The sequence below is a fragment of the Pteronotus mesoamericanus genome, unplaced genomic scaffold, assembly GCF_021234165.1.
Source record: "Pteronotus mesoamericanus isolate MK-2021 breed Mesoamerican mustached bat unplaced genomic scaffold, CSHL_Meso_final contig_75, whole genome shotgun sequence".
NCBI lineage: Eukaryota > Metazoa > Chordata > Mammalia > Chiroptera > Mormoopidae > Pteronotus > Pteronotus mesoamericanus.
Window position 1 is genome coordinate 6,981,935 of NW_026555249.1, and position 20,459 is coordinate 7,002,393.

Genomic DNA, 20,459 nt, shown 5'->3' on the forward strand with positions numbered 1-20,459 from the left:
ATTATCTAATCAGTGGGATATTATACAACAGTTAAAGTAAATTAATATATATCAACACAGAGAAGCTTCAAAACCAATAGCGAATACACGCAAATTTCTAAATAGGTACATGTTCTAAGGAATATCATATTACCAATGTAACTTTTTAAAAACACAAAACAATATTCTTTTTAAATAAATATACAACATATGCATATGAAAAGTATACATAATAACAACTTTGGACTAGTGGTTACCTCTAGGGAGACCAGGAGGGGAAAATTGGAAGGATGGGACTTTAGCTACAACTACAACATATCCTTTAAAAATAGCTGAAGTGAATATGGTAAAATAAATATCTGATAAGTCTAGACAGCTCTATACAGGTGTCTCGTTATTTTTTGAAAGTTTTCTACATGGTAGAGATATTTCGTAACTGAAAATCTATACTTTTAAGTAGACTTTTTAGTAATCTTTTTAAAGTTAAAATATTGAAAGGTCTTCTTTCCTCCTCCTTCATTCTGTCCTTCCCCAAATTATTCTCCCTCTTCTCTGTATTCCATACCCACTTACAGTTATAATCTAATTTACTAAGATGCAGTCCTTGTTCTCAAGTCTAGAGAAGAATCGCAGATTATACTCTAAATTGGAAAGCTCTAAAACGTAAGTATTATGAAGATTCAGTGAAGAACACCTAACACAACCTTAGTGGGCAGAGAGAGGCACAGCAAGGTTACCAAGGATGGCTACTGAAAGTAAAGGGACTGCAAAAATAAAGAACTGAGCAATGTAAATGAAACCACCCTGAAATACCATTTTCACCTAGCAGGTTGGCAAAGACCCCAAAATATGATAAACTATGATAAAACAAGCACCTTCATTGCTGGTGAAGGTGTACACTGGTACAGCCTCTACAAGATAAAACCACTACAAGATAAAACCAACTCCTTCACAGACACGTAACACCTCTGTAAGGTCCAGCCTACCTGTTTAGCCTCAATATACTTTAGCCTCTAAGGGAAGCAATTAGCAATTCTTATTAAAATCTCAGCCTTGGCCAGTGTGGTCCCGTTGGTTGGAGCATCGTTCCACACACCAAAGGTCACAGGTTCAATTCCCAGTCAGGGCACAGGCCTAGGCGGCAGGTTTGAGAGGCAACTGATCAATGGTCCCTTCCATCTCTCTCTCCCACCCTTCCCCTCTCTTTCAAGTCAAGAAGCATGTCCTCTGGGGAGGATAAAAATTAGTAACTTTAAAAAATTTTCAAATGCGAAAATTGTGGTTTTCTTACAGTCTCTTGAGTAACTTAAAAACACTTCAAGGTATATATATTAACATCCAGAGAATAGGATAGTGCAAAGGTGCAGCCATTGTTTTCTAATGTATACATCTTTGTTGTCTACATTTGTTAGGAGTGTGTGTGTGTGTGTGTGTGTGTGTAATTAAATACATCCAGTTTCACTCACCACTCTCCCAAATGCAAAAATAAATGCAACGAAAAGAATAAAGAGAGTGCAGTATAAAAAAAAAAAATTTCAAATGCACATGCCTTTCAGCTCAGCAATTCCACTTTTAGGTCTTTACCTGAGAGCTTGATTCACACATGTAGGAATCAACACAAATGTTATTCATTACAGAATATATTTTAATAAATTAAGGCATCTGCACACAACGAAATACTATGCGTACTACTAAAAAAAAAGAACAGGTAAAGAATAGCTTAAATAAATGTTATCAATGAGCAAAACAGAATGAGACAAAGAAAAAGAATATTTCACTGTGTTGATTTGTATGTATAGGTTATTTCTGGAAAGAAACAGAAGACGAGAATTGATGAGAAACAGTTCAACAGGCAGACAGGAGCCACTTCATGAAGGGACTTGTTGGACAACTAAAGATAATGAAGTTTCACATACAAAGGTGTTTCTCAAAGTGCGACCTGGAAACCACTTGCAAACCTGGAGGGTATTTTTAAAAGGCTGAGTGAGCTACCTTTAAGGGTGTGGCTCAGAAAGGCAGAGCCTGCGAGTTCTCCACAAAGTGAATCAGAGCCTTGGGGGGCAGGGAGGGGGGAGGTGAGGAGGGCACTAAGGTTTAGGCATCTTCATTTTAACACATTCCCTAAGAGACTCTACAGATTATGTGGAGCTTTTGAGGAGTTCCAAGCAGAAGAGTAAAGTGGCCAGATGTTCACTTCAGATAGACCACCCCAGTGCCTGTGTGTGGAAGATTTGAGAGAAGTGAGGTTTCCGTTAGAAGTCTTTGCAAGTATTCCAGATCATGTTCTTTAACTTGATAAATACTCATATTGCCTACACTATATTCATTGCACACCATGTGGCAAAAGTATTACCTGTCCAAGAACCACACAACTTAAGCTACACCACAATTCTCAGAAAACAGAGTAAGGGAAACAAACCCCAAGGCGCTACACCTCCCAAATCTGTTAACAAGGCAACAACTAGGAAGAGTTTAATCCTGTAACAGAGGCACTGCTAAATGAAATTATTCTATCTCTTTTTTAATATAATTTTTTTAAAAATACTATGAGAAACATTAAAAGGACTTGCAGTTGGGGGCAGTAGAGGGTGGAAACTGCTCATTTCTTACTTGGTATACATCAAAATAATGTTTAATTAAACCTTCCTTTTGGCCAAAAAGGCATGTTTACAATGTCAAAAGCCTTTCCAATCAGCTTTGATTCACCTAAAGGTCTAATTTGTGAGTCTCTTGGACTGTTAGTAACATTTCCGCATTTGCCAACGGCTACATCTCTGCTGATGTAATAATGGTTTGATCGATCCTTGCAAGGTCATGAGCCAGTAGACAAAATTCTTGACTAGAAATCCTCAGTTCACAAGAAAAGTCATTGATCAGTTAGGGGAAGGCAAAAACAAGACTTAAAAATTAAGCAATGTAATGAATATGAAAGAGAAACAGAAATTCCAACTTTGACAAAATTCAAAGGATATAAACCTTTTGTGGGAGCTTTATCAACTAAAAAGTATTTCCTTTGTGTTTCTACAATGTGAGAAAACTGGGAGGCCTCAGGATAGAAAATTATACTGGCATCCCACCCCTCATCTTCCCTTTGCCTTTTAACAAGCAACCTAAGTAACCTAATTGAGATCTATTTCCAACAAAACAACTACAACCACTACCAAAAAAGAGAGCCCTCTGTTACAAACGTCAGGTTACTGTGACACTGCCGACGAAGAAACCACACTGCCAGAAGAATCAAATCAGCTCTTGGCCACTTTCTTTTATACCCAATTCACATGACTGGTCTGGTGTAGTATCTTTTACCCCCAACAAAATAGCAAACAGTATTAATTATCTTTTCACTCCTAATACAGAATTCCATTTTAAAAACTTCAAACAGCCTAGTATTCTTTGGCCTGCTCCTGGTCTCCGGTCTGGGAACCCACCTAATGCCATTCCATTCTCAATAATGACCTTAATACAAATGATAAAACTAACCCAATAAAACTTAATTGAAATAACAACTATTTCAAAACTGTGTGTTCTATAGTCCAGAAGTTTTACTTCAAAGTGTTCTTATCCCGAACAGCATTACCTAGTGATAGACAAATATTTACCTATTAGAGATTTCTCTTCAGATACGGAGTGGGCACACTAAGCAGTTAGATTTTTAAAGACTTACTGATTTGTCTACATTTAAAAAGTTTTGATTAGTGGCAATCGATTTCACAGGTCCAAGAATTAATCTAATTCAGATGCCACCTACTTTTCCTGAGGCCTTGAAAAAGTTAACCAGCTCCAAAATGCAAGCCTTGCGAGGGCCTTGGAGGCTGTCTAGTCCAACCCTGGTATTTCACTTCCTGAACTAGGTGAAAGCACTTTGAAAACTGACAAAACTACACAAAAAAATACTGTCTTCACCCATGAGTCCCTGATAAATTAAAAACACTCATAGGAAGTTAACTACATAGAATCGGGGCCTGAGACTCCAATCTCCTAACCTTCAATTCCACACTCTTAACCCTCCAATCAAGTGTGCTACTTTAAATTGTTGCGGGTGGCTTCCATAAAGTTGTACGAACAACATACATATGCATATATAGCATGTGACAATTTCTAAAAAGTAGATCTTGTACAATTAGGAGTACAGTCCAAGGGGCATACCTTTTTCCCAAAACAGAAACACCTGCTTCTGATCGTTATTCTCTGCCTCACCTCCAATTTTACACCATAGCACAACTTACTACTCCCACTTCCTTTTCAACCTGCTTGTTGATTGACTTTTAAAGGAGAAGTCTATTTTCTATCAATTGCTACATTCAAACACTTAAGGAGAAAACAAAAAAGCACCTAGCACTTCATCAAATGAAGGCATGGCCCCTCTTCAGTTAACTGATTGAAGAAGCGAAAAGTTTAATGCTGAAGAATACTTAAGCAAAAATGATTTACAATTTTATTCGGATTCCTCTACAAACTATTACAAAAAGTATGCTGAAGATGACAGACCAATGGTTTAGAACTGGCTGTCCAGTCTTGTACATAATTCTGCAAGATTAGAGTTATAGGCAATTAATTCCAAAGCCTTTTGTCGCAATGTCAACAACTAGATTTCCAATGAAGATTTTTATAGACATATCGTTCATGGAAGCATCCTCACCTTTTCCTGAAGCTGGTCGACGGGGACATGGAAACAAGAGTTTCAAAAAAGAGGGGAGGGGGATAATAGTCAGGGTTTCTTCCTAGGATGGATTGATACACCTTGTAAAAATATTAATGTGTCTATACCAAATATAGTCTTTTGCGGAGGTACTACCACATTATAGACGTCGGCTCTTTATTTCTTAATTACAAGGTTTGCCTGCCCTTTGTCTTGACCTTTCTACTTAATAACATACATTCAAAGTCAAATTTCCTCCCGTGCTCTTCCAAGCACCCAAGACACGTGCGCTGCTGAAACCAACTGCTCGCCCCTCGCCGGACACTGCGTTCCAGCGCGGAACAGGCTCACCCGGACCGGCTTTACGGAGAGTCCCGGGACAGTCCAGCCCAGGAGAAGGGGGTGTGTCCGCGGTACCTCAGCCCAGGCAGCAGCGCCCGGGGTCCCGTTTTCTCGCGGCGGCCTGGGGAGCTCCTTCCAGGGCGTCCAGACGTCAGCCACGGGCCAACCTTTCTTGGGGCTGCTGTTGCTATTCCCAATAAGGGGTGCAAGGCGAGGGCACAATGACCCCTAAACCCCTCCGACTGTGGCAGCCCCTCGGGCCCCATCCATGGCTTCCTCGAGACGCCCTCGCCTTGGGGGTGGCTGCACGAACAGTCACACACACACACACACACACACACACGCGCGCGCGCGCGCGAAGAGTGGGGGGGATCCACGAGCAAGCCCAGAGTGGGGGCCGCGAGCAGGGCCGGTAAAGCATCTAGGGAGCCTCAGGGAGGTTTTGGCCCAAACACAAGGGCGAGGGCCGCCGGGACCCACCAGCTGCTTCAGGTCCTCCTCCGAGAGCTCCGCGTAACGGTATCGCTGCTGCTCGAACTCGTACCGGGTGGTTTTCGCCACCACCACCACCCGGGACGGGCGGAAGCCGCCGTCGGGGCGACTGCCACAGCCCGCCAGCTCGCGTGGCTGCCCCTGCCCCAGGTGCCGCCGGCCGTCCCCGTCACCGCCGAACCGCGGTCGCGCAGCGGGGACTCCCGCGCCCGGGCCCCTCAGCGCCGCCGCCCGGCCGCCCGCTACGCGACGACAACTCCCTAGAAGGAAGCCTCGGTAGCAAGTCATCGTGGGCCCGGCGGAGGTTACAGGCCCGGGCTCCCGCCCCAGGTGTGCGCGCCTCTCGCGCCAACCCAGCCTCTAACTTCGCGCCGGGCGCCCAGAGGTTAAGTGCAGGGCCCTGCGTGGCCAGCGCCGCGAGAGGCACGCGCCCAGACGTTGACGGGGGCGGGGAAAGCCGGCCGATTGGAAGCGGGGAGAGCCCACGCGAGGTAAAGGTGGGCGGGGAAGAGCCGGAGGCCTCAGGGTGGTGGGTTTTGTTTGTTTGTGTATGCGTTTCCATCCACGCCTGCGCAGAAGCCGCTTCGCCCTCGGGAGCCAACTTCCCGCTCCACCCCCTTTCCTGCGGGGGTGCCAACTCTGTTAGCCAATCAGCCCCCTGCCAACTCTGTCAGCCAATCGGAACCCGCTGCAGTTTCGGAGCCCGAACAGCTGCGGCGATTGGCTGCGGCCAGGGGAAGGGCTAGGATTCTATTCGGCGATCGAGCCGCCCTAAGGAATCCAGCTGGAACCGGTCTGAGCCCGGGAGGCGGTTGCGGCTGGGGTTTCGAGAGCCGGGTGGGAAGGTTTGGGCCATGCTGCTCTCTGCGATGGTTTCCTCCTTTTTCATACTTGCACATAAAACTAGACCACATAAGCCTCTCTAGACCATCTCATTATTGCTCCTGAGACTAAACCGTTTGTTCGTTCATTTCAACTAACGCATGTTGGACCAACGATACTTACAACGCTGGCCTAGGGGCTGGGGAGACCTTCCCAGGACCAGCTGCGTAATGTGTAGGGGGAAAGGAAAATACGAAAACCCCTTGTTCAGAAATGATTAAAAATTGCAAGAGAGTAGTAAGCCGAGCGTTGAGCCCGTCCAAGCATGGGGCCCTGTGGGAAGGCACAGGTCATAGCCCCTGCTGACCACCAAAAAAGTTTAGCCTAGAGGAAGAAAGACGGGGAGCCTTGGAGGAAGTTGGAAGTTAATGGATAGAGCCTGGTCAAGTGGAGCATTTAATTTATATCAACAGATGGAGAGAGAAGGTTGAAAAAGTAGGACAAGACCTACGGATTAAGAATGGCAGTGATTTGGACTTTATGCTATGTACAAGTGGTAGTTACTCTCTGAGGGCTTTTAACTGGAAAGAAGTGAGTCCTGGAAGCAATGTTTGACGACTATCGATCTGACTTCGGAATGCTGAGCACACTGGAGGCAAGAGGAGGGAGGCTTGGGTGCTGTTGGAATAGTTGCACATGGACCTGAGCTTGGGAAGTCGTAATGGAAATGGAAGAAAATGCTTCTCTTGTAAGAGTAGATTCAAATGGCACTGCTCACCCTAGTGTTTATCCGTCGTGCTCCTTGGATCCACTTTCTCTGGCACACTGGTTGCTTCTCTGCAGTCCCAGAGTTATCAGTAACTAGCTTTTGGACTTTGGGCAGGTTACTTCATCTCTCTGGCCTCAGATTTCTTATCTATAAATGAGGGAGCTGGAACTACAGAAGTGATGCCAAGGTGCTCTCAACCCCAAATTGATTCTGAACCTGTGTCTCTTAGTTTTCACCTAGCCACTACCACCAACATTCATTCATGGGTTCACTGAATATTTACTGAGTCCCTGCTGTGTGCCAGGTAGTATACTAAATTGGCAAATACACCACGGGGTCTGACAGATGTCTACTTTTAGTAGATCACTGAGTCCTTCTGACCAGGAACTTTGCCTTAGGGTAGCTCCTGATAGTGCCGTATATTAGAAACTTAGGCATGCATCTTAATTTCTGTGGAATGTTACAACTTGAACATTCACAAGGTTCTTTCTATTTTTTACTGTTCTAACACTTTGTAATTCAGTACATATTAGGAAGGAAGAAAACAAAGAAGTCACAGATGACACAGGTTTGAAGTTTAGATGTATAGTGTATTGTCGATGATCCATTTGACAGAAAAATGAATCTAGAAAACCGATTTGGGGCCAAAGTCCATGGGTTCAACCTTGTATATGTGAAATACCAGACTTCTTTTCTTCCCATTTCACAGATAAGAACTCAAATATTGGATCTCCCCCATTTCCAGCTACAAACTTACCTACACTGACATCTTCTCATTTGGGACATCCCTTTGTCCATTGTTATTTTTGGATCCCATCCCTTCCACATCCTCAAACATACGACTCCAGTAAGTTGTCCCCTTTAATATATCTTTAATTCTCTCTACTGGATTTTCCTCTTCACATTTAAACACGCTCATCTCTATGACATAATAAAATGTTTTTCATTCCTTAAATGACTTGATCTTTAATGCAACATTTAAAATAGTTATCATTTTCTCTTGAAATTTTTGACTTTGTCTTTCACCAAACCAGTCTCTAATGGCGTTCCTCCCATCTCTTTGCCCCTGCTTTGGGTTCTTCCTAAGCTCCTCTTCAGACCTATCCTTCCCTTCTCTTCCCTCCCCTTCCCTCTTCTCTCTCTCCACTCTTCTGCATGAGTTCATCCAGTATTGTATAATGGAAAGAGCTTGGACTTTAGATTTTAAAAGACCTTGATTCACACCTCAGCTTCTTCATGTAATACCTTTGTCAACCTAGGACTAGTTGCTTAACCTTTCTGATGGTACTTCTTTATTTATAAAATGTAATCGCTACCTTATAAAGTTGTAAACATATGTAGAAAAGCCTAAACATGTGCCCATTACAAAGTATACACTTGGAAAATATTAGCCTCTTTTCCCTTCCATGACTTTAGCTACCACCAGTATCTTTAGCCTAGACTGCCTTCTGAGCTTCAAATCCTTATTTCTATCTTTCTGTTGAGCTTTATACATACAACACATGTTGATGGAGATCAAATTGTATTTGATCACCTGCCACGGGCCAGGGATCATGTTAGGTGCTAGAGATAAAATGGTCAATAAAAGATAGTCTCCTTCCTTAAGGAGCATAAAGTTTATACCCAGAGCGCTGCAGGAGCCTGGAGGAACAAGTCTTAACTCACACTTAGGGAGATCTTTTGGGAAATGTCATGAGCCAGGCCTTAAAGAATGAGTAGATATTAGCCAGAATAAGCAAGAGTGAGAAAGGAATCCCACCAAAGTATAGAGCAATGATGTAGCAGTTCTGAGTCCCTACAGAATTGAGAGGGAGGAAGAGCAACAGTGGGAGGTGAGGCTGGAGATGGGAGACAGGGAAAGGATTACATTCGTGCTTAGGAATGTGGCCTTCATCCTGTACAGGCTAGGAAGCCCCTAAAAGAAGGAAATGACATGCTTAGCTTTGCAAAGATTATGAACAGGAATTTCTTGGAAGAAACACAAGCAAGGAATAAATATCTGAAACATATTGAACCTTATTAGAAATCAGGAAAAACAAATTAAAGTAATAATGAAATAGCCTTTATGTCCACTAGATTGGCAAAAATTTAGAAGCTTTGCTAACCTCTAATTTTTGAAAAGTAATTTACATCAAGTCTTTATTAGGCTAAATATTTACCAGTTATTTCAATAACTCCTCCAATGCCATAGTTTTCAAATAGCAAAACATTTTTAGAAGTCATTTAGGAACTGTGACTCTTATCCCCTCGTCAGAGACTGAATGTTTATGTTCTTGCAAAATTTATATGTTGAAGCTCTATCCCACAATGTGATGATGATATTTGGAGCTGGGGCTTTGGGAGGCAATTAGGGTTAGATGAGATCATGAGGGTGGGGTCCTGGTCTGACAGGATTATTGGAAGAGACAGCAGAGAGAGTGTGCAAGCCCACACACGCTGGCTCTCGCGTGCACGCGCGTGCGCGCGCGCTCTCTCTCTCTCTCTCTCAATGCCCTGCTCCCACGACAAGAGATCATTTGAGCACACAGTGGGATGGTGACCGCCCCCCGACACCAAGAGAAGAGGCCTCAAGAAAAAGAGCCTCCCTGGCTGTTGCCAGCCTCCAGAACTGAGAGAAATAAAGTCCTGTTGTTTAAGTCACCCAGACTGTGGTATTGTTTGGCAGCCCTAGCAGACTAAGATGCCTCTAACAGGGAAATTTTTTAGGGGTCACAATCATAAGTCATTTTGAAGTCACTCTGATCTCTGTAGCTCAGTTGGCAGGGCCTCATTCCCCAAAGTGAAAGGTGGCTATTCTGATTTCCCGTCGGGGCACAGGCCTGGGTAGCAGGCTTGACCCCGGTAGGGGTGCCTACAAGAAACAACCAATCTATATTCTTCTTATTCTTCTCCCTCTTTTTCCCTCCATTTCCCTCTCTAAAACTAACTAACTAAATAAATAAATATTTTTTTAAGAAGTCATTTTGAAGCCAAGGGTTGATCAAACTGGATTGAAAAATGAAATATAGCTCTCAGTACTGTGCCAATTTTCTTGCGTAACACATTGTTCCTGAAACCAAAATCAGAAGAGGGGCATCAAAACTCTGTCGCGTGATTATTAAAACTGCTGTTGAATTTTTAAAGAAAAAGTTCATTGATACATTTGTTTATAAAAGGTCTCTACAGCCACACCGAATAGAATGTTAATGACAATTTAATTATATAAATAAAGCAAAGAACAAGTTAAAATATTTCAGTTTCTGTACACTCCTGTTTTGATTCATAGGTAGTGTATTTTGTTCATTCCTTCAACAACTGTTGGAGGGTGACCATGAGTCAAGCAGGCGCAGATGCAATGGATACTAGTCTAAGAACAAATGCTATCTTTAAAGGACTACAGGAATATATGATCTCATAATATTAGGAAATCCAAAGGCTAAATGAAAATACACACTTCCCAGAAGACAGATATGATTTAATGAAATGTTATTATGCAATTATAATGGTTTTCAAAGAAATTACTGAATTTTATTAAAAAAAATTGTTTTATGGCCACACAATGTATGACTGAAAAAATAAATATTTTAGTCAGATATTTATCAAGCCCAGCAACTTATAGTTTTCACTATTGCATCCATCAATGTGATGAATAGTCCAAATTATTTATCAAATCCTATTCTAAATTAACTTCTTCAAAAATGACAAATTTTGAACTTCCAAAGTCCATGTATTTCTTAAATTCTGTCATTTCTCTACAATGATCAAAATGTAAAAATTCAGAATTATTAGGCTGCATAAGAGAAAAACTTTAATTGCAACAAATTATATTTCATGAACTTTTCTATTAAAACTCTTCAAGGAATGAATAGGATCTTCTCATTTAGTTAGGATGGCCTAGTATTTTCAGTGTGTGACCAATCTTTGTGTAGATGTTGTCATGTCTGTAGTAGGTAGCACTCACGAACAGGCAACTGACTGTCGGTGGGTCCACCTAGAAGGATCTGTGATATAAATTTGAAATATTTTATTATACAATATTATATTCACATTAATTTAATATTGAATTCACCTGAACAGGGATACTTACAAATATGCTTAATAGTGAGGAAATGAAATATGTAGAATTCATATTTTTAGGAGTAACATTTGGAAATGTTGGTAATTTTAAACATGACATTTTCAAATAAACCCTTCCTTAAATCATGGGCAACAAAGTTTTAAATATTAGACTTTTTATTGCTTTCATAACATTTTAGCATTTGTATGCAACACCTGTTGCAGAAGGTGCTAAGTGAAAGAGGAAAAGGAAGAGGGGGTTCATATAACTGATGTACTTTGCATTATTTCCATTGTTTCTCATCGTATCTGAAGATCGTTGTATATTCAAAAATATAGATTGCATTAATAGGTCATTTGTCAATGAGACTTTTGCCATTTAACCTTTCTTTCAAGTAAACATTTTTAGTGGATACCAACTTGTTTTCTAATAGACCCCATTTTATTGTTGACAATATAAAGTTTATAATAATATAAAAGATAGTTGTACACATTTCATACATTTCAAAGAATAATAAGCCATTTTTTTAAAATAACAAGAAAAATCATTCACTTCATTCTTTGATTCACTGGGTCAAGCACTTGATGACCCTCATCTGCATGTCTGGCACATCTTTCTCTTGATTACATTTTTAGTATTAGACAAAGGAATATATTTCATCGAGTTCTGCACGTGTTTGTTTGTTTTTTAATGGATTCTTAAATTATGTATGATTAATGTAGCTTCAAAATTTAAAGTGATTAAAAGTTGGAAAATTGCTTACTAACACACAGTCTTTGTAAGTTCATCACTCAGTCCTGTGCAGGGCAGAAGTAAAGGCTAGATAAAACTAGTACTGAAAATATTTGGCTGACTTTATAGCATACCCACATATATATAACGAAGCTCATTGTTTCCTCGACAATGTTTTTCTTCAAACAATAATGATGAACTTTAATTTTAAATCCACTCCTCAGGACAAACACTGAAATCAAAAAGTCTGTTTACAACTGATTCCACTTCAACCTCGCTCAATTCATGAATCCTGACACAATAAAAGGAACAATTCGTTTTGCATCAGGCAAAGAAAGTCTTTGAAAAATAAAGTAGTCAGATTCCAAAAAGGGAATAAAGAGGGTTTTTGATGTTTCAAACCAGATTTTCCTGGTGGCTCCATTACAAGTAGTTATAACTTATGGCCAATAATAAGAGAATGAGAACAAATGAAAAGAAATATGAATAAATGGTTAGTTTCAGGGTAGCAATTAATACTTTAAATTGATAAAATGGTCTTTTATACAATTATATGTAAATGATATGCAGGCTTCATGATGAGGCTGACTTTTGGTAAAATCCTAACGAAGGCCCATTCAGAAGACCGATTTTCAAACTCAGTCCACAGATCCAAACAGCATGGTCTCTAACTTGGACTCACTTTGAACAGACCAGTTCCACTCTTAAAAAAATCTATTTCATATATTAGGATTGTGCTTCACACTTCTTTCTTAAACTGCTGACATACCAAAAGAAATGTCTTTACCTGATCTATTTTTAGCAACTTGAATGAAATCATCCTCATCCTCATCACAGCTATCGCAGTTTAACTCTTGGAAGGCTGTTTCCGACTGGTTTTCAGCTTGGTTTGCATCTTGTTTATTGAAGCTTCGAAGAGCAACAAGACGATGATGTATTGCTGCATACAGACGTCCTGTATCTTTGGCACTGGCCTGCATGAGGAAAATTAAGTTGTTAAGACTAGGAATAACTTAACAATAGCCATATTTTAAGGACTTTTAACCCTTCACTATTAATCAGGAAGGAATTATGTGGAATAAACCTAAAAACTAAAGAGGTAAAAAGTCAATTTATTTGAACCAAACTGAATCCTAAAAGTGGATAATTTTGTAAGAGGTCCCAATTAGTGCACTTTAAGTGAGAGAATGAAATTTTGTGATTTAAAATTTCTATTCGAATTTAACTCTGTAAAGACCATCCCTCTTCCACTATTTTTACCCTGTAATAAAGTGTAGATTGGGGGCCGTGGGAGGGGGGACGGGGGAGGGGCAGGGTAGACTTCCATTTTCTTTACCACGGGTATTCAAAATACTCTTGTTTCCTCTTCCTTTTACAGATAAGGCAGTTATGGCTCAGAAAGCTACAATGACTTGTCTGAATTTATACAGTGAGTTGGCAAATTGTCTTGACACTTGAATCCTAGGTTTTTGTCATCTACCTCAGTATTCTTTAGGGTAACATGGCAGTACTTTATATTTTTGTATCTTTTCACAATTTCAAAGAAAATCTGGAAAATTTTTTCTCTTTGTTAACCCTGCAGAGGGTTATCAAACATTGTAAAGCCCAAAGCTGAGATTTAAACCGACTACAGGTCTAATACAAATAACACCCCTTTTTTATTACAAAATCGTAAGTGTGCAATTCTGTAACATAATAATGTCACACTCAAGCACACCATATGACATTTTAGATGAAATGTTCAAATTAAAACTATAAATTATTACATCCACATCATTACGCTACCAACCACACTCAAGCAGGCGCTACTTCTGCCGGACCCAGTACATGCCAAGTTCTGGGAGAAGGGTTTAAAGTATATGTTTTTTCATTTGCATGTTCTTAAGCTGCCATAAATACCTGTGGGTAAAAAACTTAAATATAAATGCGATAAACTATTTTTGTTTCTCTTATTTTATTTGATATTACAGAGTAGTTGTTGAGTAAATGTTTGTTGACTTAACTAATTTAACTTTTTATATCATGCACAAATGTTTAATTTTTCTTTAGTAAGCTAATTAATAACAAATACTGAAAGAGTATGTGTAATTGAAATATTAATGCTATTCTGCTTGCTTAACTTTCTTACATTAAATTTTAAGTATACCTTTCACTAGTTAATGTATTTATTTCCTTTTGACAAATTCACTTGGATGTTTTCATTTAAGAAATTCAGAACAAGAAGTTAAAAATAAAATAACAATATATTTTTTGAATAGCAAATTTGTAGTGCTGAAAAAAATTATAATTCTGAGGAAGTACAATAAGAAAATGCTGGTGAGAATGAAAATTTGTTCAGTCTTTCTTGAGAAAAATTTGTTGAGACAAGTCAAAAACTTTTCCCAAGAAAATTAACACATATGTATATAAAGAGTGTCTCGAAACCTTTTAGAGTTTATAATAATGAAACATAGTAAATTACCTAAGTATTTAACAAAGTGAAATTAATGGATAAATTATGATGCATAATACAATAAAATTCTTTTCACCTGTTAAAAGAATTTTTGAAGCATGAACTATTTAATGACAAAAAAATACTGATTTTCATTGATAAGTGAAAAAAGTTTACATGTATGTATTTTACAATCAGATATAGCTATCTAATCTTCTCAACCACTTTATAAAGTACATTATTACTATCTTCATTTGGCAGATGAGTAAATCAGGTTAAGGAAGGCTAACTTGCTTGAAGGTCATACAGTGATGTACATTTTGGTACATATGCATATATATACTAAAATACAGTATAGACCAAAATGTTAATAGTGACCATCTCTGGGAGAGGAATTTGGGATGATTTTTATTTGCAGTTTGTTTGCTTATCTCCAAAAAATTCCTACAATTTAAAAAGGCAGCATGGATCCAATATTGAGCAGCAGAGTCTAATCATAGTGAGCAGTCTTATCTCAGTCTCAGGCTCAGGCTCAGGCTCAGGCTCAGGTGGGCTGCTTGAGCCATTCAAAGCCAGGTGACCTGGCCTGATAGGGTATCATCGCCCTAAATGGTAAACAGATTTTGGGCATCACCTTATTCTAATGTCTTAATGCCCTACATCACTTACACCTACCAGTGCACTTCCTGATAATTAGTAAAACCTTTGGCTTTTCATCAGCGGTCACTTGTCAACTTTTTTTTTCCCCCCATTTCTCTATGGAAGCCAATTTACTTGTATTGTTACCTTCTGCCTGAGTCACATGGGTACTCAAGTTTCCTCCAGCCTTCAGGTCTCCGCCCACAGGGGAGACCTAGCATTTTTTCTGACTTGATTCCTGCCAGCTCTCTCTCTCTTGTGCCTGGGTATCTTGTGTTTAAGGTCAAGCCTTCCTGTCGCAGGGAACAGCCAAAGCTGTGCTCCCATCCTGTAACCTTGGAGACTGACTCATGGCCAGAATTGGAATTTGCTGTTGGCCTGGTTAACTTGCTAGCCCTGTGATTTTCCATTTCTTACTTATTCCTTTCCAGTGATCTCAAAGCCTTCTCAAGTTCAGCGTTCAGTATAAGCATCAGGATTCTGCTAGCTTTTTAGGAGCCAATCCTGATGCTAGTTCCTTTGGTAACTTAGTAAGATTGTTGACATAATTTCAGTAGTAAAGAAAAATGTAGAGGTCTGATAGTATATATCAATAAGTGTCTTAGGACAGGTACCAATTGATTACTATAGATTGTGGTGTTAATTTCTAAATTTCATGTAAAATTTAGGTCATATTAGGCTGTAAACAAAAATGAATGGCTGATTTTCTTCCCAATGGTTCTTATTATCATAATAAAATGAAAAGAAAACAAATTAGTAATTACAGAGATCTATAATATAGTAGGGTTGGCAGTCCTCTGTCATTGAAATTTATTGCTTACCTGAATTAAAAACACTTTGATGCTATAGTCTTCTAAATCAGTAGCTGTTATTCGTAAATTTTGGTGGTTCGCTCTTTGAATCTCCATTCCAGCCCAGAGTTTGCTGTTGAGAATCAGCCTGAGGCTGCCTTGATTGCGCATAACTAAAATAGGAAGGCAAATTCATCAAACTACTGAACAATTGACTGTTTAACCTTCCAGGGGAATGTCCCATTGTTGAAAGCAAAGTAAATCTTGTAGTTGTTTTTCAGATTGTATTTTCACTCAAATTTGACTAAATTATAATGTGGTTTTCAAATAGGGCTTTATTATGTTATGGGATATTTTTGTTTGGGTTAAAATAATGGAATTATATTAAATCAAAATATATTAAATATATACTAAATAATATTATTTAACAAATAATATTAAAAATGATTAAAATTTTAGAATTTCTTTGAGACCTAGTAGTCTGAAGAATTTATCCAAGAATTGTTTAATATACAGAAAACTGAAACAAAAACTTTAAGCATTCAAAAAATGGAATTCGTTAAATAAATGATGGTACAACCATTCAAGGTATTATGAACCAATTAAGAATACTGAAGATAATCATTGATGTAGAAAAGTGATCATGGTATACTATGTAAAAAGAATAAATCAGGTTGCAAAGCAATATAAACATCACAAGACACAAATTTTTCAATATATGTATATACATTTATGTATATAGAGAACAACGTCTAGAGGAATATATTGTTAACAGAGGCTATCACAGGAAGATAGGCCTATGAGTGATTTTTTTTTTAATTTTTGTTCATCCATACTTTCTGTCATCTATAATGATCAGGTATTTCCCATATAATAAAAAGGAAAAGTTGTCTTGTGTTTTTTTTTTTGGCAGCGGGTGGGAGGAGTAGAATTAAACCAGGACAGAAAAACAAGAAGCACCTGCCTTGGGAGTAATACTTGGCTAGGTTACTTAGAAACCTGTTTTTTCAGTTCCAGAACTGAAGACATTGTTTCTATTCTTTTAGCCTGAATTCTATTCCTTACCCTCTTCTTCAGCTTGATATCTGAAACTCAACAAACACTCATAGACCTAGATCCAACTCCTGTCTGTGGTCTCCTCCACAGTTCTGACGGCCGAGTATTGGCCACACCTACCCACCCTGCACCCACCCTATGCAGGTCTCCACTGAGGCTCACTTTCAGCCCAGGCCTCTGAATGATCTCTTTTAGAAAAAGTATTTTTACTTTCTAAATCATTTGTATCATACTCCTTTAATAATGAATTACTGTTTAGGTATGCGGTGGGCTCTGTCATAGGTATTTTACATGCATTATCTCACTGAATTCTCACAATCACTCAGTAAGTTATGGACTGTTATTATTCTCACTTTAAAATAATATAAGTAGGGCAGAGAGAGGTTAAGTAACTGGTCCAAGGTCACCAGTTAGTCGGAGTGGGAGACAGAACCGGCATCCATGTACTTGGACATCAGAGCCTGCTCCCAACAGGAAGCTCCTATAGCACATTGGAAACAGTATTGTCTTCAACAGTCCGGTTTATTGACATATTCTATACTGCCTCTCCAGAAAATGATATGCATCTATCTTGGAAATTTTACCCTGAGAAACAGCGCCCTGCCGTTTCTCAATTTCTCAAATGACCCCTTACTTAGTCTGGACTGGAAGGCCCCGCAGGCACCGCGGGCTGTGTCGTTCAGTCTCAGCGCCCCTCGGCCCCTCTCGGCCCAGGACTCCGTTGTCTTGTTGAGTACAAAAAGCTTGCAGTTGATCTGAAGGGCGATATTTCAAAGTGTCAAGTATATAGTCTTTTCAAATTCTCTCCTATACTTTTATGTGTTTAATCTCTTACCAGAATAACCGTTAATGATTTATACAGCAGCTTTTAAAAGTTATATAACTTTTAAGACCATACAAGTTTTGAATAGTTCAAATATCGAAAAGCAAGAAGATGTACAAAGGGAGACGTCCCCAACCCTAGCTTCCCATCTGACTTTCTACCCCTGCAACAGGCAACTGCTATTGCTACTATTTTGTTTATCCTTCCAGAGATGTTTATGGTATATATACCAATACACATATATGTTCCCATTTGTTTTCTGCAAATGGTAGAACATCATACTACATTCTGTGTCTTGCTTTTTCACTTAACAATACCGGATGTGGCAAAAGTAGGTTTACAGTAGTTAGCATGTAAAACAGTTAATTCCTGTATTATTACTTCTTAATTATTGTATTATTTTCCACATGAACAACTGTAAACCTACTTTTGCCCCCACCCTGTATACACATACACCAGCTTTTAAATTAAACTTAATGTTATTTGAGCTACGTAATTTATTTGAAAGTAAAGAATCACGAAATCATTTATATGCTTAAAATACTTTAAAGAATATAGCCTGAGAACTAAGATACGCTACCAGGATCCGCTACTATACTTTAAAATGCCGGTGGTTTTCAAATATCACTATGAACACGGATCACCCAGGCGACTGGCCAGGGCCCCACCCCTAGCGACTGCTTTGCTAAATCGAGGGCTCATCGGATCCGAGGTCATGCCCTGAGACACGCTTGTATAGAAAGTGTATTCGTAGATCACGGAGGACGAGAAGAGGAAAGGAGAGGCTGTGGTGGAAGGGCGCATGTGCAGAGATGAAGGGGAATCTGTGCCTTGTTGGAAAAAAATCCTTAAGTTGTGATCATCTCATGTCACATTCCTGGGCCGACACCTAGACCACTCAACATTCGCACCCTGTGTGATACTGTGTGCCACGTGTATGAAATTCTCGGTTCACAGGAAAATCAAAACTCACTTAGAAACTTTCAAAAGGAAAAGAAAATTCTTTTACTATCTTGAACTAAAATCAATTCATCATTGTCAGCACTTTAAAACCTTTAGTGTAAAAGTTGAATTTTTAAATCACACGATAATAGCACTGATTGTACATGCAGGTTGAGAAGCATAAAATGGGTCAAAGTTACATGGAGAAAGGGTTCTGAGCTGCCTTCTTCCTAAGGGACTGATGGGAATGGTTGTAAACCCAACAACCCACTTTCCTGCAAAGTACACGTACAAATGTAAGAATACAACAAAATACTGGTGTAATTTTTGGACGTATTTAGGATTTTTATTTAGCAGCTCAGTTTTCTTGAAAACTCTATTTCTGCCTTTTTAAAAGATGTTCCTGCTGATGGCAACTTCATTCGATGTATTAAGTACAACCATGGAGAGCAATACAGGATATACAGACCTTTAATACATTATATTCTGCTTCCTCCCCTGTTATTACATCAATTTTCTTCAGCAAACATGTTGGTGATGATTTAGAAGAGAGAGCAGCAGCTGATTCAATTAGGGTTACATTTTTAATAGAGTCTGTTCCTAAGAGAAAATGGGGGAAAAAACACATAAAAGGCCCCATTTTCTCTACTGTGTACGTCCCGTGTTGCCCCTATTAAATACATGTCTCTTACACTTTTTATAACAAGTGCCTCCAAAAAAACCAAAGTTCTTGAGTTTAGGTAAATCTCTTTAATTATTCCCCATATCATTAAGTCAAAACTTTTAAAAAGCTTCTATATCATGTAATCATATTTATATGCTTAATCTTTACCAACAAATTTTAAAATACTGAACTATTGCTTTTATACTTTATAGATATTCAATAAACAACACGGGAAAATGGGAAATAAACTAATTGAACCCAATGTTTTACAAATGAAATAATTCTTACTTGAGTTTGGAGAGTTGGTAGGAAATTTTATGGTGGATTTGAATGATTTTTCCTTGGCATAGGGATCATTTTCAAGTTGAGGCTGGGTGAGTTTTTGAGTACCCTATGTGGGGGGAAAAGATGTATTACTTAATTTTACCCTCATATATTCACAGTAAGAAAAAAGGTATCTTTGTTCTTTTGTTTTAACAGAGGGGTAAACCAATCCAACTGCTGTGTTTTTGTTTGGGATCCCTACATGCTGAACAAGAAATTCCTCACTGTCCCTAGAGGACCTTGGTGCTAACCCTCAGGAAACATGATTAACCCAGTTACCACCAGCCTACTCCAGGTGGGAGCTAGTTGCAGGGACATTGTGAGACGTTTCAGAGGTCCAAAAGAAGGTGACAGCTGTTCCATGCTACCACCAGGCTAACCTGATACCTATAGGGAAGGGCAACTATTATCTATTTCAAGGTATTTCAGTATTCCCAGCAATTTTCTGTTTCTATCCATTGTATTAAATAAATAATAATAATAAAATTATCCAGAGAATCCACTGAGTTGTCTCAGAGATCATCTTCAGTGAAGGACTCTTAATTTTCCTCCAAGACAGTTTTTGCCAGCCACCGATTTAAGGCTGCACTCATCCGCCTGTGCACATGCATTGTAATCAAGGCCCGTGTGAAAAAGACTGAGTAATTGCCCTGACGTTTATGATACTGTAGAACCCCCCGGAAGAACAGGGAAAATTGGAATGATACTTAGGTTTACATCTTTTCCCTTATAAAGATGTTTTCACATTATTTAACTGGACGTAAAGATATGCTATTAAAATTGGTAGAGACGGGAACAATTATTTCCACTTTCAGAAAATAGAAACTAAGGCACAGGAAAGCTTAATGACTAACTCTATAAGGTTGTGGTCAGCTAGTTAACAAGTCAGGAGGATATTCTGGCCCCCAAATCACAAGGCCACGGGATCGCAGGATTAATAAGAAAACAAATACAAGTTATCTCTGTTGTTCCTATCTT

The 20,459-nt window shown here is 39.1% G+C and overlaps 2 protein-coding genes across 3 annotated transcripts in view; both read right to left on the reverse strand.

Annotated features, from left to right (window-relative positions):
- NADK2 (NAD kinase 2, mitochondrial) overlaps positions 1-5,906 on the reverse strand; it is a 43,247-nt gene extending 37,341 nt beyond the window's left edge. Inside the window, exon 1 of one of the 2 annotated variants that reach the window (XM_054583942.1) lies at positions 5,441-5,906. In XM_054583942.1, coding sequence (XP_054439917.1) covers positions 5,441-5,740 — 300 coding nt within the window. In that variant the 5' untranslated portion in view covers positions 5,741-5,906. The remainder of the gene's footprint in view (positions 1-5,440) is intronic. The other variant, XM_054583943.1, reaches the window with a different exon arrangement.
- Positions 5,907-10,905: 4,999 nt separating this feature from the next.
- RANBP3L (RAN binding protein 3 like) overlaps positions 10,906-20,459 on the reverse strand; it is a 43,033-nt gene continuing 33,479 nt past the window's right edge. Inside the window, exons 9-14 of the mRNA XM_054583944.1 lie at positions 19,446-19,548; positions 18,963-19,093; positions 17,363-17,483; positions 15,703-15,845; positions 12,599-12,785; positions 10,906-11,023 (exon numbers count right to left, since the gene is read on the reverse strand). Coding sequence (XP_054439919.1) covers positions 10,980-11,023; positions 12,599-12,785; positions 15,703-15,845; positions 17,363-17,483; positions 18,963-19,093; positions 19,446-19,548 — 729 coding nt within the window. The 3' untranslated portion in view covers positions 10,906-10,979. The remainder of the gene's footprint in view (positions 11,024-12,598; positions 12,786-15,702; positions 15,846-17,362; positions 17,484-18,962; positions 19,094-19,445; positions 19,549-20,459) is intronic.